The sequence below is a fragment of the Manis javanica genome, chromosome 6 (assembly GCF_040802235.1).
Source record: "Manis javanica isolate MJ-LG chromosome 6, MJ_LKY, whole genome shotgun sequence".
NCBI lineage: Eukaryota > Metazoa > Chordata > Mammalia > Pholidota > Manidae > Manis > Manis javanica.
The window spans coordinates 89,202,514-89,217,683 of NC_133161.1; the positions used below are offsets into that span (position 1 = coordinate 89,202,514).

Genomic DNA, 15,170 nt, shown 5'->3' on the forward strand with positions numbered 1-15,170 from the left:
AATATTATTCAACCATGAAAGGGATGGAATTCTGATACATACTGCAACATGGATGAACCATGAAAACATGATGCTAAGTGAAATTGGCCTGCCACAATGGGACAAATATTTCATGGCAGCTTTACAGAGGCAAAAACTATAGTAGAGGTTACCAGGGCCAATGGGAGGGGGGAATAGGGAGTTATTGTATAACAGGTGGAGGGATTCTGGTTGGCATGATGAAAAAGTTTGGGAAATGAGTAATGGTGATGGTTGACCACTGTGAATGTACTTAGTACACTGTGAATGTACTTGCATACTTTAAAATGGTTGAAGTGGTAAATTTTAAGTTATGCTTATTTTAATACAAACACAAATCTTATTAAATTCTGGATCATATCCCTTCATTTCCCAGCTGGAAATCTTAGAACTTTATCTTATTCATTTATTGCTACTAAAGCCCAAACTTCTTCTCAAGACCTGCTCACTACCAACAATGTTATGGTCGATCTTTGTACGTCAACACACACGGATAAATACAATCACACCCAAGCCACTTTGTGTCCTGAAGACCTGAGACTGTGAACACCTATCCATCCTGAGACCTCCCACACGATGACTCCAGCAAGAAGGCCCATGGAAAGACTGATGCAACCAGTGTTTCCGGAGATCCTGGCAACCAAACACAGTGACACAGAGTCCCAGCTCAACCCTTAAATTCCTCCCCACAAGGGGACATGGAGTGCGGAGAGTATGTATCTATACTCTGTCTATAATGACAACTGTGTGCACATACTAGGGAGACCTTTAGGCATTGACACCTCAAGTCTGCTCCACCAAACCCATGAACAAAGAGATTTCAGGCCACACACGGGTATTTGATGAACTCAGCAACTGCATATTACACTGATCAGTGGGTGTCCTTAATGCAAACGCATATAATTAGGAGGTAAATCTTTGTACCTTTACAGGACAAAGGATATACTAAGCAGGATGTATCAATTGTGACTTCTGAGGAAAGGAAAGCTTTTCATTTTTCCTTAAAAGAACCCATTTTCTCTTAAAGCAAAAAGAATCTGAGAACTAGAGTATTTTGAAACAGAAGCAGGGTAAGGGGGCAAAATAGTTTTGTGTGTTATAGTCGTAATTTATCACCCAGGCTTGAGAGGCACCAATTCTGGGCCATACCATGACCTTTATTCAACTTTAAAGGTTTTAACAACCTCATCTTCTTTTGTGGAAACCGCATCATTGCCAGTGGTCTGATAACTGAGTCCCATAAGCTTTTTTTAAAGACCTCAAGAGTTCGTGAAGAAAAACAATCTCTAATGACACTTGCCATTGCCAAAACAGATGGACAGTTAGAAAAAATAAGCCTCCACTTGTAAGAAGTCCACTTGATATCATTCCCTTGTGCATCCTAAAGACACATGTCGAGATTACACTAAGATACTTAGAGGCAAACATCTTTAGAATAAGGTCTCATTTCCAAAATGCTTAATTAGCAGAAACCCTGCTATGGAACTGCCCTTGGGTGTCCATGCATTTTAATCTCCATGTTATTTTTCCTGAAGCACAAATTTTCCTCTTACTGGATGGTTCAGGAAACCAGTGGGCTCAGAAAACCGACTCTCTTAGGTGTCGATCCACAAAATGAGTTCCATCTTTCCAAGCAGGTTTCATTTGCTTACAGGATGACATCCTGGTTTACGAGGAAACTGTTCTTGGAGTCAAATGCCCTTTCTCCATTCATTTTGGATAAGCAATGATCCTATGGCTTAGTTCCGGCTAAACTCTCAACACTTCCCACCCACCTCTTCTGCCCCCTTGCACTTTCCTCCCATCCCCAATTTCAGCCAACCATGTTTACAAGACCTCAGTTAGTAAATCGCAGTTCTAATGAACCCATCCATTTGTTCAGCAGAAAGTGGCCTCTGGAGTTGCTCCATGTGAAGCCCATAGACCAGAGTTACATATGGCAGGCTTGCAACCATGAACACAATATGATTTATTTATAACGACCATGTGTGTCTGATGCCTGTGTGGCTTCACTTGCCTGCCTCAGTCTGGGATGACCTGTCTACTCTCTGTGTCCCATTCCAGGGACTGTACTTCCAAGCTGGGTTAACAGAGATGGGTGACTGGTTGGGGGCTGCACACACAGATGCCCCTAACCCTGCTTGCCACATAACAATCTGTGGCCAACACAAACTGGGCCAAATGTACCTTGCTGCAAAGGTTTGCCATCTACGATGGTTTTCAGTGGAGAGTGAAGCAGCTGCTGGAATGACTGACCAGGTGCAGGTCCATTAAACTGTTGTGTATTTACCCAAAAGGAAGGCTGGGGTTCTTGTGAAGAAAGCCCCACTCCTTATTTCACAGATTTCGAACCCCCACCATTTGGCAAAGGTGAATGCTCCAAAGGTGAATGGCAGATATGCATCAGAAGGTCCAACCACAGACTCCAGCCAAAGTGCAGTAAACTTCTGCCTTCAACACTCTCCCCCCTTTAGCCCCCTGTTGTATTTATACTTTGAAAGAAGTTACCATGAAGCAGTAGTCACCTGGGCATGCTCGATTTTTGACAAGCCTTAGTCACTCCGTACCCAGCAGAACAATTCACATTATAGTCGAAATCCTGTGAAGATTCTGCCACACATGCTCACACTAAAATGCCAGTAGCTCCACTTACCTTCTTTATTAAGCCTCATAACCTCCCTGCTTTTTCCACCCTCTTTTCCAGCCTCTTCTAAATCTACATCTGCAGATGAAAAAGAAAAGGAAAAAAGAAAATAAGGAAAAAAAGAGAAAAAAAGGGTGGGGGGAGCCAAAGTCAAGGGGGGGTGGGGGGAGGGAGAGTGTTTATTTGCAAACAGATCGATATAAATACTGTCTATGAAAATCTTTCAAAAATTGACAATGCAACATTTTCTCCCAAGTCTGGATTTCCATCTACCTGGCCCAGATAGGTACCAAAAAAAACTATGCAAGCAGCAACAGAGTAGCCTTTTACACAGACACACCGTGGGGCTGTGAAAGCCCACCCCGCGGGCTGCCACGGGAAGCGGGGCACAGACAGACAGACAGACAGCCCTGGCAGCAGGGCCTCTGTCTGTGCATTGATGATCTGTCTCTGTGTGTATTTATTTAGAGAGAGAGGGAGAAGCATGGAGGACACCGGGGGCCACTCTCTCTCTCACACACACACTTTTTCCCAGTGGCTCTAGGTGAATGGAAAGGTTACAGGATAATAAAAGGAGGAGGAGGCGGTGGGGTTCTTACTGTCGGAGCAGTGTAATTTGGCGGCGTCGATCCAGGAGGACCAGGGTTTGCCCAGAAACGCCTCCGGACTGGGCACTTTGCGATCCAGTGTCGCCATTGCTCTTCCTTCTTGTTGCTTTTTCCCTGTTCCTTCGGCAGCAGCAGCCGAGAGACACGGGATTCGAGAACGCTCCGACGTCATCTTCGGAACGTTCCGACATTGAGCGCTCTGAAAGGGGGAGGGAGGCGGGCCGGGAGGAGGGAGCGAGGAGGAGGAGGAGGAGGGGCCGCCGCTCGCGCCGGGCCGCTCGGCTGCTCTCGCCGCGCGCGGCCGCCAGGGGCAGCAGAGAGCCGCCCGCCCGGGCGCCGGGGGAGGGGCCGCTCGCCGCCGCCAAGCGCCGGGGATAGAGGCTGCCGCGCGCCGGGCGCCAAGATGCTGCGGCGCGGCCGCCACCGCCCGCACCCACCGACCCCGAGCCCGGGCCGGCTGGGTCTGGGGTGCGCGGCAGGGGCGCGGGATGAGTCGGAAGAGGCCGACCTGGGGCCGCAGGAAGGGTGGTCTTGCCTGCGGAGTTGCAGCTAGAGGACGGAAAGTTTTTGCATGCAGCCCTTCCAGCACGTCCTTGCCTCGCAGGGTCCCTGTCGTACACGATGTGACCCCCCCGCGGGAATTCCCGCGGCTCAACGGGGAGGAACTGAGGAGGGTTGCATCCCTCCTCAGCCAACGACACCCCAAGCCAGTGAGGCGACCCAGGTGACCTCTCCTACCAGCCACCACTCACTTCACCCTTTCTCCTATTTCGCGCTGGACCTTGGGCCGTGGAGGATTCTGAGGATGCCTTTGGGAGGCGAGACCATTGGTTAAACGGAAGTGGTTCTATAGAGCAGGTAAGTGTGGGGCGAGAGGAGTCTCCTTCCCATCCCAGGTTGCGGGAAGTGCAAAGCCCAAAACTCAGGGCCGCGGTATCCCCAGATTCAGCACGCGATGCGTGTCCTCCGGCAGGCAGAGAACCACTTGCTCTGGGATCACCGCAGCGGGGGAGCGAATTCACTGGCTTTCGGAAGATGCTGCCCAGCTAGCCGGCCGAGCTCCTGGAACAGTTCCCAGCGCTCTCTACCCTGAGCCGAGGGTGAGCGGATTAGCGCGAGCAACCTGCGGCCGAAGTGTGATACCTGCAGGAGTCCTTTTCTGGTTTAACTGCTTGCTCCAGCCAGCAGGAAAGGAAAGCGGTAGGTTGTGTCTGGGTTTGGGGCGTTTGATGCTTTGAGATAAGCATCCTCTCCGTAGGGTAGGCAACAAAAGCCTTAAAAGGGCTTCTGGTATCTCTTTGAAAAAAATCCTGCTGTTTACTAGGAATTACCTGAAATACATGGACCTTCCTCAACAATAGATGCATTTTTCCTCATTTTCCCAGCACCCTTTTAGTTCTTATCAATTTTCTGTCCCATGGCTGAAGTGCACTGATTTGAAGTTGCTCTGCTGACTGAGTTCTGCCCTGGCAGGGCTATCTAATGCCCCTGCACTGGCCATCCTGTACCTCAAAGCCAGGGTTGGGATGGACAATGATGGGGGAGCCTCGGACTGGTCTTCAGTTGTGATGTTGGTGTGAATGGGCTTGTATTTTGTTAGATCCAAATTTCATTTGCCTTTGCTCTCTTTGGAAGGGTTCCTACATAGGCTAAGTAGTGGCTCTAGTACCACTGAGTGGAGAATGCTCATTTTAAGGACTGGTGGTGTTAACAAATATTTATTACTTATTGACCTCTTAAGATGTGCTAAACACTGTGCTTGACATTTCCATCCATCCATCCACCCACCCATCCATCCATCCATGCATCCATCCACCCACCCATCCATCCATCCATCCACCCACTCATCCATCCATTCATCCATCCATCTTTTCAACAAACATTGCCTGTCATGGACCGGCTGCCTTTGGCAGAGGAAGACAAATGAGACCCATACCTGGTGGAGATGCAGTCTGGTGGTCTCTGTGGAAGAAGGTGTGAAACTTATCAACACATTGGAAAAACAAGACATGTACACAGTGATTGGCCAGGGTGGTGAATGGCATGGTCTCTTAGAGCTGGACCTGTTCGTAAGAGAAACTGAAAACTAGTTTAGAGTGATCAGAAAATGTGTCACAGAGAAGATAGGATCTGCTCTGCATCTTGAAAATTGGGAAGGATTTGTAATGGTAAGATGAAGATTGGCCTTGCAGAGGGAGGAGTGGTGGTGGTGTCGGTAGAGGCTTCAGGCTGAGCAAAGTGTGTTGTGTTTGGGTGTTGAGTGTGGTTTCCCAGGGAGGGCAGGTTGTTAATGGCCATGCGGGAGTGATGAGTTTGCATGGACAGGCCTGGGTCAAGTTATGGAAGGCACTGAATGGCAGCCTAAAGAGTTTGGGTTTTGTTTGACAAAGGGAACTCCTAAAGGGGCTTTCTGCTATCTAAGGAGAAATAGCAAGTGTGATTTAAGAAGATTACTCTAGCCTTAGTGCCCAGGAGGTATTGGAGCATGGAAGCTGGTTAGAAAAATAGTGCTATAATATTCTTGGTGTGAAGAAACGAAGGCCTGAACTTTGATGATCCCATGCAGGTGGAGAAGAGAAGACAGGTATGAGAGACTGTATGAAAGCACCTCATGAGCGTATGTTGTATGGCTGGACTTGGGAAGAGAGAGAGAGATCTCAGAGGCAGAAGTAATTAGATCCTGGAACTTTTCCCCTCCCCCTACTGCTTTCCAATTTTCCTTCCCTTTTGGTGTTTATACCTCTGTTGTACATGCAAAGGAAAATGTGGTAGGCAGCCTCTGAGAGACCCAAATGATCCCCACATCCTGGTATCATGCCCTGTGGGATCCCCTCCCCTTCAGTGGGCACTGGACCTAGTGATTTGCTTTTGACAAACAGAACATGGCAAAGGTGATGGGATGTCACTTCTCAGGTTAGGTTACAAAAAGGCTGTGGCTTCTGTCTTGCTCACTCTTGCTCTCACTGGCTTGCTCTAAGGGAAGCCCTTTGCCGTGTTATGAGCTGCCCTGTGCAGAGGCATGTGTAGCAAGGAACTGAGGGCAGCCTCTGGCCAACAGCCAGCAAAGAACTGAGGCCCTTAGTCCAATAGCCCATGAAGTTGCTGAGTCCCGTCAACAGCCACATGTGTGAGTTTGGAAGCATATCCTTCTCCATTCGAGCCTAAATGAGACCACAGCCCAGCCTACCTGTGGCAGAGGCACCTGGCTAAGGCATGCCTGTATTCCTGACCCACATACATGGTGAAATAATTAGTGTTTGTCATTTTAAGTTGTTGTGTTTTGAGGTAACTTGTTACTCAGTAATACATAAGTAATATGGAATGATTTGGGTATAAAGTGATTGGATAACAAAAAACTTACGATATGAGGGTGGCGATGGAGGATGGGTGAAATAGGTAAAGGGGGAAAATTAGAATGTTCAGTTTCCTGATCTGGGTAATAGTTAAATGAGTGTACATACATGTTAAAATTTACTGAGCTGTACCCTAAGATTTGTACATTTTATTGTATGTACCTCAATTAAAAAAGGAAAAAGAAAAATTCCTGTTACGTGAATTAGCAAAAGACATGCCATGTATGGCAGGTATGGTCACAAGCTGGTGGCCCCAATACAAGTGTTGCTTAGCCTGTGGTAGCTTTTTAAAAACATTTTTATCTGTTGCCAACATGTTAAAAATGGGATTGGCCACAAAAAGAAAACAAAACCTAGTTAGAAAAATAAGTTTAACATAGGAAAAGTCTGAGCAATGTCCCCAAGTTCCTCTTTTCAGCCTCCTGGGAATTGTGTATCACTCTCAGAAATTTTTTGCCAGCTTGGTGAGACTGGTTTACACTTGTATCCTCTATACGCTGAGTTTTGTAATTTATCTTTATCATTTGTTTACTCAAGTTTTTGCTATTTAAACTCAGTCACTACCCTGTGGAAAGAATTCTCTAATGGCAAGGTTATGACATAATTGTTAGAAACAGGTCTTTATTGATAGCGGTGCCACCACACTGGTGGCTGTTACAACCCTGCCCTCCTCAAGGTATGTGGAAAGTACAGTGATGAAGGGACTCAAGCCCAGAGGCTGGAAGTCAGTGACTTGAGGTTCCAGAAAATTTTGTCTCCTCTCCCAGGAGCCACTTTTTAAACCACTAAAAAAGTCAAAGGTGGCTTATCATCAGGAGATATCAGAGCACCTCAGTTGCAGAGAAACAAGGCCATTTTAACATTAGTTTACTCCCCCGAGTCTCTCAAGTAAAAGTTACTTCTGCACCTTGTGTGACAGTGGTATGACAGCCTAAATTTTATTCCCTTTGAACTGGGAGGATTTTAGTTTGCAGCATAATAAAGTATGGTCTGGAATCTAAAATTGATTTAGCATCTCTACAAAATAAGCCTTTGGATATATTGCCATGTTTCACTGATAATTGGAGCACGTGTACATTTTTGTAGTTAGAGTTATGTAGTATAATCGTGGTTTCTACTCTAAGCCTTCCACAGTTTCTCCACTGACTATAGAGATAACAATGCCAACTTTGTGAAACTGTAACCCACCTATGACTTTTAACTATGGAAAGCATGGCTGTCAATTAAATTACACCACTGAGAGTCAGAGGAGGAAGGAAGCAGTGTTCATCAAACTACTTGACATCTACACTTGACTTTAGTTGAAAATTGAGGTCAGTTGGGAGTAGTATTAAGGTCAACATGGTGCATGTATATTGTCTCTACTTATATATCAATAATGTATATGGCAAATTTGAATTCCTTTTAGTACTAAATAGTTAACAAATACTGTTAGTGGCAACAAGAATCTTATACATTCTTAACAGGAATAAATTGACCTGTGAAAGAGTAATTTAAAGCATGTTAGCATAATGTCTGTGTGATAAAACTGCCTAGCAAAGGTATAACACCTTCTTCCCCTCACAGTTAATGTTTGGGAAGATAAAAGGGGTGTAAATATTATTGTTTTGGTATCTTTCTTAGAAAAATAGCAGTGGTTGGCCTAATTAAAAAGGAGACTCTCCCAAAGACCAAATAAAGAAATCAATTCAACAGAGATGACAGAGGAAAATACTTACTTGAGGAACACCTAGTTCTGTAGAGATGTGCATCTAATACATCATGCACGATCACTTAGTCTGATTCATGTGCTGTTGCACTGCATTATTGAAAAGAAGAGAAGAGGAATGTTAACTCTCTCATTTCAGGATTTTAAACTCCTGCTGGGGTCCAGGTGCTGTGTGTGTACCCCACTTCCCACATAGACTGTTGGGAGTTTCCCGGAGGCAACGAGGAGAAAATGACATGTCCCATTAAAATGAGGCGTCCCTGGAACTGTTTGATGTTCTTTGTCTTAATTGAATCCATCTATCCCATTTGCCACTCCTCTTTTTAAATTTATTTCTCTAACCCACTCTCTTTGATAACTGTAATTTGGAGGGAAATTTGTTGCATACTTTGTTACCTTTTATAAAAGCTCTCTGCATCTGAAGGGCAGGTGTACCATCTCTCTCCTCTTGTTGAACAAGGTTGCCTGCCTCTTTCCTGCCCTCACACCTTGCTAGATAAAACAGGATTGGGATAAAAGACCCTCAGTAGCAACAGGAGTAGGAAAGAAGATAGGAATTCCAGGCTTTGGGTTATTGGTTTTAATATAAGGCCCTAGCCATGTGCCAGACCTGCAAAAACATGGACTGTTAATAAATATAACTACAAAAACGTGAAATTTGCATTCTGACTGGGCAGAAAAGCTAAAATGGGAGTGTATTTTGAGATAAAGCTGCTTTGTAGCCTCCAGCAGACTCATCTGTGACTTTGATCACTTGGGACTCCCTGGAACTGCTCTGATGCTGCAGGGTGAGGAGCCCTCTGCTCCCCAGAGTGTGGCGGAGCCACCCTGGTCTTAACCAGTGCTCTTTCTCAGGGCTTGGACAGGAGAAAAGATGGCTTCTCTTTAGCATTGTTGCAGAAATCATTTTTGGCCCATAACTTCAATATAAATAAAAACAAATTTAATATTAATGTACATCTATCAACTGGAGCAAAGCCCACCTACTCCTCCAAACTCACCAGTTAATATGTTTGGGGAGGCAGTGTGGGGTGGAGGCCAGAGCACACGCTTGAGACTGGCAGGAGTAAATTGGAATCGCTCTACACTCATTTGCTTGAAAACCTTTCTGATCCAGCTGAACCTGAGTTTCCTCATCTGTTACATGGTTACTACGGCTCTTCTCTTGGGGTTGTTGTGAGGACTCAATGTAATTCTGGGTATTGAGCCCCCAGCATAGGGCACACAGTAGACAACTGTAAATATTTGCTCTGATTATTACTTTCATTGTAGTACATCATGTGGACTACAGCTGCCAGAGAGAAACAGGCTGAACGCTGAAGCTCAGACCTGATGCTGGGAGGACTCACATGGTTGCTTCTGACAAGCATCCTTCTCCCCAGAAAGGAAACTAAAGCTCTTATATTTCCTTTGTCTGGGGCTGCTGCCCTGCAGTAGTTGGTGGAATGCTCTGTCTGAAACTTCTGCTGGAAACTTCATCTTGACATGAACTTCAGGCCAGGGTAAATATCCCTTTGTTCAGGGAAGACCCTGTAAGACCTTTCTGTTATGCCAAGAAACTGCAAAATCCAAAGGCAAGTTGGAGACAAAACTGCCTTTGCATGGCAGTGTAAATAGTTGTCTTCATAGTAAGCAGGGTGGGGGGCTCTGCAACTGTGTTTTTTCTGGGAAAATTTTATTTTCTTTTGCCAAAGAAACTTAATACTGAATTCTAAAAATCATCCCTTGTGTCTTCATGAGACAGTAAAACGATTGAGATATTCAGAGGGAAACTTTTCATACCATTTTCTATACATTTTTTTCATACCATTTTCTATACATTTATCAACTGTATGTATTCATCATCACTGGCATAGATCATTTTGTGGCGATACATATATATTTTTATCTCTGGTTGAGAAAGAAGCTTTGCATTAGCATAAACAAGACTGACAGGTGCAACAGACTATTTTGTGGATGTTTTCTTGTAACTTTCTTTTTTTCACAGATGCTATTACGTGTCATTACATACAGAAATACACTATTCTCTTAAACTGCTACACAGTATTTCATAAAATGTTCCAGAATAGATTTATCTATTATCTTATAGATGGATATTTAGGTTTCTGGTTTTACAAAAAATACAGCAGACAATATCTTTATTTTTATATATGCTTCCTGGGCACATGAGGGAGTATTTCTACCCAAAAGTAGAACTGCTGGGTAAGTGCATTTTAAATTTTAATAGTTCTGCCAAATCGTCTTCTGAAGTAGCTGACCAATTTATACTACCACTAGTGGCATAGGAATATGCCTGTTTCCTCCAGCCCTGATTAATATTCAACATTTCTAAACATTTAAATTTTGTGAATGTTATGGTAAAAAAAAACCTTATTTAATTTGTATTTCCCTCATTTCTAGTGTATTTTCAAGCATTTGTTCTTGTATTCATTGTATTTTTACTCAGTGAATTGATGTTAGTCTCTTTTGATGATTTGTTAGTATTTTTAGATCTTTTTATTGATTTGTAGGAGTTCTCTATACTTTCTAGATTTAGAGTTTTGTCTCTTTGAAAATAACCTAATTTTCCAGTTTGTTGCTTTTCTCCATTTTACTTTGCTTAAGGCATCTTTTTTATACACTTTTTTTTCCCCCCCATTTGGAGGTAGTCAGATGTATCTGACTTCCTTGAGGCCTTTTACTTTTTGTGTCTTGCTTAAGAAGACCTCTTCCGTAAGGAAGAAGTTGAGGAGCAGAGGGGAAGTAAAATAAAGCATGGCTCCCTCCCACTGGTTTCTTATACTCCAAAATTATCAAACAGCTTTCCAGGGCTACTTCCTAGTTTGTGCACTGCACAATTGTCCACTTTTGTGAGACAGCACCATTCGCACCACAGACATCATAGATTTGCTGTGACAATTTTCCTGGCAGATGACACTAAAGTGCCTTGTTCCAACGAAATCAGAATATGAAGACTATTTTCTAACAGATGGTTTTCGAAGAAGGTGTGCCTTCCAAATGCTCACTAGGTGCTAGATGGACTAGCAGAAGAAAGTGGGTTATTGGTGGTCCTTGTATATGTTAACAGCTCAACTGGGAGTTTTAATTTTTGCTTGAACATGGGTCACCCTTCCACATGTGTAACTGTAAGTTTTGTGGAGAGATGCATGTTACCGTGAATGCATCTGAGTTGGCAGATTTCCCAAGAAGACTCTCATGTAGGAGAAATAAATGCCTCAGGTGATGGAAAATATGAAAGGATCTTGGTGTCTAGATTTAGTTGTTCACACTTCAGGTGTGGTTTAAGTCATCCTAAGCCTGGCTTGGAGGAAGAGACATTGATGTGTGTATCAGTTTTATAAATTTGTCAGGAGGAGGTGCAGAGTCTAATTTCAGTTATAGATTGGCCCATGATTGGCTTAGTGATGTATGTTGCCTAGTTTGTGATCGATGCCAAGTCTTCACAAGTGCTGGACTCTCAGGAGGGCAGGGGGCGAATGTTGGAGTGCTGATAGACTGCTGAGCTCCATGGGTCCTGCACAGGGACAACCAAAGCACAAATAAAGTACTGTAAGGTGGGAGTGCAAGTGTTAACAGAGCCGGTTGGAGCTCATCCTTTGGACCTACAGGGCCATTTTTAACATGCAGACACTGTTCTCCGACAAAATTGTTTGGTCCAACTTTGTTCTGAATCTATAGTGTGTGTCATTTCATGGTGTTTTAAGAGGAGAAAGGCCTCACCAGTTACCTCAGTAGAGAAGGCTGTAATTTTTCCACCTATGCAAAATACCTTGGCACTTCAGGGACTTGGACTAATCAAAAAAAAAAAAAGATCTCTATGATACCTAGGAACTATCCAAGTTTGGGTGGGAGATGCGGTATATAAAGGAATTACAGCCGTTATTTTATAATTGGAACACAAAAGGGTGACAGACCGGCCTCGCCGGGCCATGTGCCAGGTAGCCTGGACTGAGGAGTTGCTTTCAGGAGTAGCTTCCAGCCCAGTCGGAGGGATGTGTGTGTGCAGTCAATGACTGGAGAACAGCATGGCCTACCAGAAGGTGCTGATCTGACGTACAGCTGAGACACACGCAGGTGTCTGAGCAGGCCAGGTGCTGTGGCGGGCAGCGAAGGCTTGGGGTAGAGGAGAAACCTGAGCGCAGCTGTGAAAGATGGGAGGGTATAAATAGTTGGCGAGCGGGGTGATGGATGGGAACAGTGACATCTTAAACAAGAGCCTTGGGTCACTTAGACAATAGCTCCCTAAAACAAAGCCCTTAGAGGAAAACAGGCAAGTCACAAGGTTTGATTTGGAATCAGGAAGGGTTTAAAAGTGTTACACAATGTTTCCAAGATTAAAAGCTACAGTATGAGATAACATGGCTAATACTACTGTGTGTTTTTAGTCCAGTGCCATATTTCCTTGAGAAATATTTTTTTTTATCAAGAACAGATCTCTAAAATTAGGGCTCTATTGATTCAGATGAGCTAATTAGGTGAGAACCTGAACTTTTCAAGTTTCTTTAGCCATCTGATGAGCATGTTTAGAAATTGCATCCAGGATAAAAGCATTGTCTCTGCGGTTTACCTTGAACCCTCCAACCCTGGGTCATTTTCAAAGACAAGTTGAGCAGAACTTTCATTTGGAGTTGGCTGACCAAATGGAGTGCTGGATTATGCAAAATTATTAATAACTTCTCCTTTCAGTTTCAAAAGTGTTCTGGTTTGGATGATAAATTGTATGGCTACCCTAATTCTAAGCGATTCACTTTGGACTAGTTTTGCTTACTCTGAATCCTCAGAAGGGCCAGAAGGGATGCTTCCAGCTGAAGGGTATTTTCCCACGTGTGCTTTCTGTCTTTGAAATGGTTGCATTTTTTCCCTTGCATATAAACAGTTCTCTACAAAAATTTCAGAAGAAAACCAAACAGCATAAATACAGAGAGCCATCATAAACCTAGAACTAAGTGTTAATTTTTTGACATATATGCACATGTATCTATATAACCATATATAATACTTTTATCTATCTGTCATATATTTATATATTTTATAATATATATATATTTATTTATTTATATATTCCCCAATCTCCAAACCAAGCCACTTTTCTTGGAGTAGTTCCGTATATGCATACAAAGATATGGGTGGTACAACTATAAAACAACAGTGTCAGTATAGATAGATGTGGTCATCTCTTAAAATAATCACTTTTAAAGACTGGATGGTTGACTGAATGGTTGTTCTCAAAGTATAATATATTGGAATCCTCTATTTTGGGCATTTAGGTTATTTTCTTTTTTTATATATATTATTAACAATGTTGTAGTGAATGTTTTCTGTAAATAAATCCTTTTGTATGTTCATGGTTATTTATGATGTTTTCTTATAAATGAAATTGGTAAGTCAAGGGGAATGCATTTAAAAATTTGAAATTGTCAAACTTAGCCAGCGTGTGTGAGAATTCCCTCTCATGGCCTTATCTGTGCTATGTCTGTTATTTTTCGTCTTTCAGTCTTAGAGGAAAGGATTTTTTTAATTGCAGTACATACAATGAAATTCACAAATCTTAGTGTACAGATGGATGAATTTTGACATGTGTAGACTCATGTAACCATTGCTCTGATCAAGATACCAAACATTCTCAGTAATTAAACAAAATTTTTTGCCCTTCAGGCTAGGAAAAAATTTCATCTTTTGGTTTTTTCAATTATTGTCTCTGATCGCTGATGATTTATATTTCTTTTTTAATGAATTGTGCATTTGCTATTAGAGTTGGTAGTGACTAGATCCCTTTCTCTTTTTAAATTGTGAAAGCTATTTAAATAAATATGTAATTTCTATTAAACATATTGTGTTATGAATTGCAAGATTTTTTTCCTAATTTGCTATTTGTCTTTATTTATGTTAGATTTATGTGTATGCATGTGTATGTGCAGATGCAGAAGTATTCAGTTTTTATTTAGTTACAACTATCAGTCTTTTCCTATATGGAGTTATGTACTTTTTTAAATGGCTGTGTTTTCAACAAAATTAACCTACCAAGTTTTCTGAGTCTTATCTGATGCTTTCAAACTCCTTGAGCAACTTGTTTCATGCTTCAGTGTGTAGGCTCTGTACGTAGACAAGACATGCTTTTTGTTTTTGTTTCTGTGGTTCAGTCTGTCTCCCAGAGGGAACTTAGTCACTACAAATTCACAGATAAATTACTGCAAGTAAGAACTGGTGATAGGCATTCTTTTTCTCAGTCACAAAATATGTATGCCTCTTTTCATGAAAAGCTGTAATGGGAGTTAGAAGGGACTTGTTGGTTTAGATTCTTTGCAGCGTGAATCATTATCCCACTGATAACGCTTTCTAATTGCGCTGACGTGTTCTTGGGAAAACTGTGGCACCAACATAAGGGTCTGAGCACAATCAAGGAAATGCCACAGCCTGTCGCAGCTCCCCCAGAGCGAGCAGCTTTCCATGGAGTGGTGTCCCTGGGCTTCATGGCAGCATCACTGCTGTGTGGCAGGGAGGCCCCTCCAGGCAAATGCACCCCCATTCTAGCTGGTATGGTTGTGGGTGAGCTTGTATATGGGCTTCTCTGCTGGTAGGCTGGTTTGGACCACATGTGGGCCTTAAAGACCCTTTCTCCATCTTTCCAGTTAGACTTGTGTACCCTGCTTTCTCCATGGCCCTGTCCCAGGCCTGTGGGGCCCTCTGTGTTTACTTCAGGGGTGGGGAGAGAACAGACTCCTGCCCACTTACAGACCTCATGGAGGTCCCGTTGGTTGGCCTCAAACCCACCCCCTTCCACCTGAAGCCTTCTTCCTGCAGGTTGAGGGAGGGGAGGTCCTGAGCACCAGCGAGGACTG

At 43.3% G+C, this 15,170-nt stretch overlaps 1 protein-coding gene and 1 long non-coding RNA gene across 9 annotated transcripts in view; one reads left to right on the top strand and one right to left on the bottom strand.

Annotated features, from left to right (window-relative positions):
- ATXN7L1 (ataxin 7 like 1) overlaps positions 1 to 3,468 on the bottom strand; it is a 221,302-nt gene extending 217,834 nt beyond the window's left edge. For 2 of the 8 annotated variants that reach the window (XM_073239006.1, XM_037003599.2), the window contains exons 1-2: positions 3,262 to 3,465; positions 2,672 to 2,740 (exon numbers count right to left, since the gene is read on the bottom strand). In XM_073239006.1, coding sequence (XP_073095107.1) covers positions 2,672 to 2,740; positions 3,262 to 3,442 — 250 coding nt within the window. In that variant the 5' untranslated portion in view covers positions 3,443 to 3,465. Of the gene's footprint in view, positions 1 to 2,671; positions 2,741 to 3,261 lie in introns of all 8 variants that reach the window. The other 6 variants (XM_037003594.2, XM_037003592.2, XM_037003593.2 and 3 more) reach the window with 5 other exon arrangements.
- A 156-nt stretch (positions 3,469 to 3,624) lies between these two features.
- LOC118969360 (uncharacterized) overlaps positions 3,625 to 15,170 on the top strand; it is a 41,947-nt gene continuing 30,401 nt past the window's right edge. Inside the window, exons 1-2 of the long non-coding RNA XR_005057300.2 lie at positions 3,625 to 4,128; positions 4,244 to 4,470. This is a non-coding gene — a long non-coding RNA (uncharacterized lncRNA). The remainder of the gene's footprint in view (positions 4,129 to 4,243; positions 4,471 to 15,170) is intronic.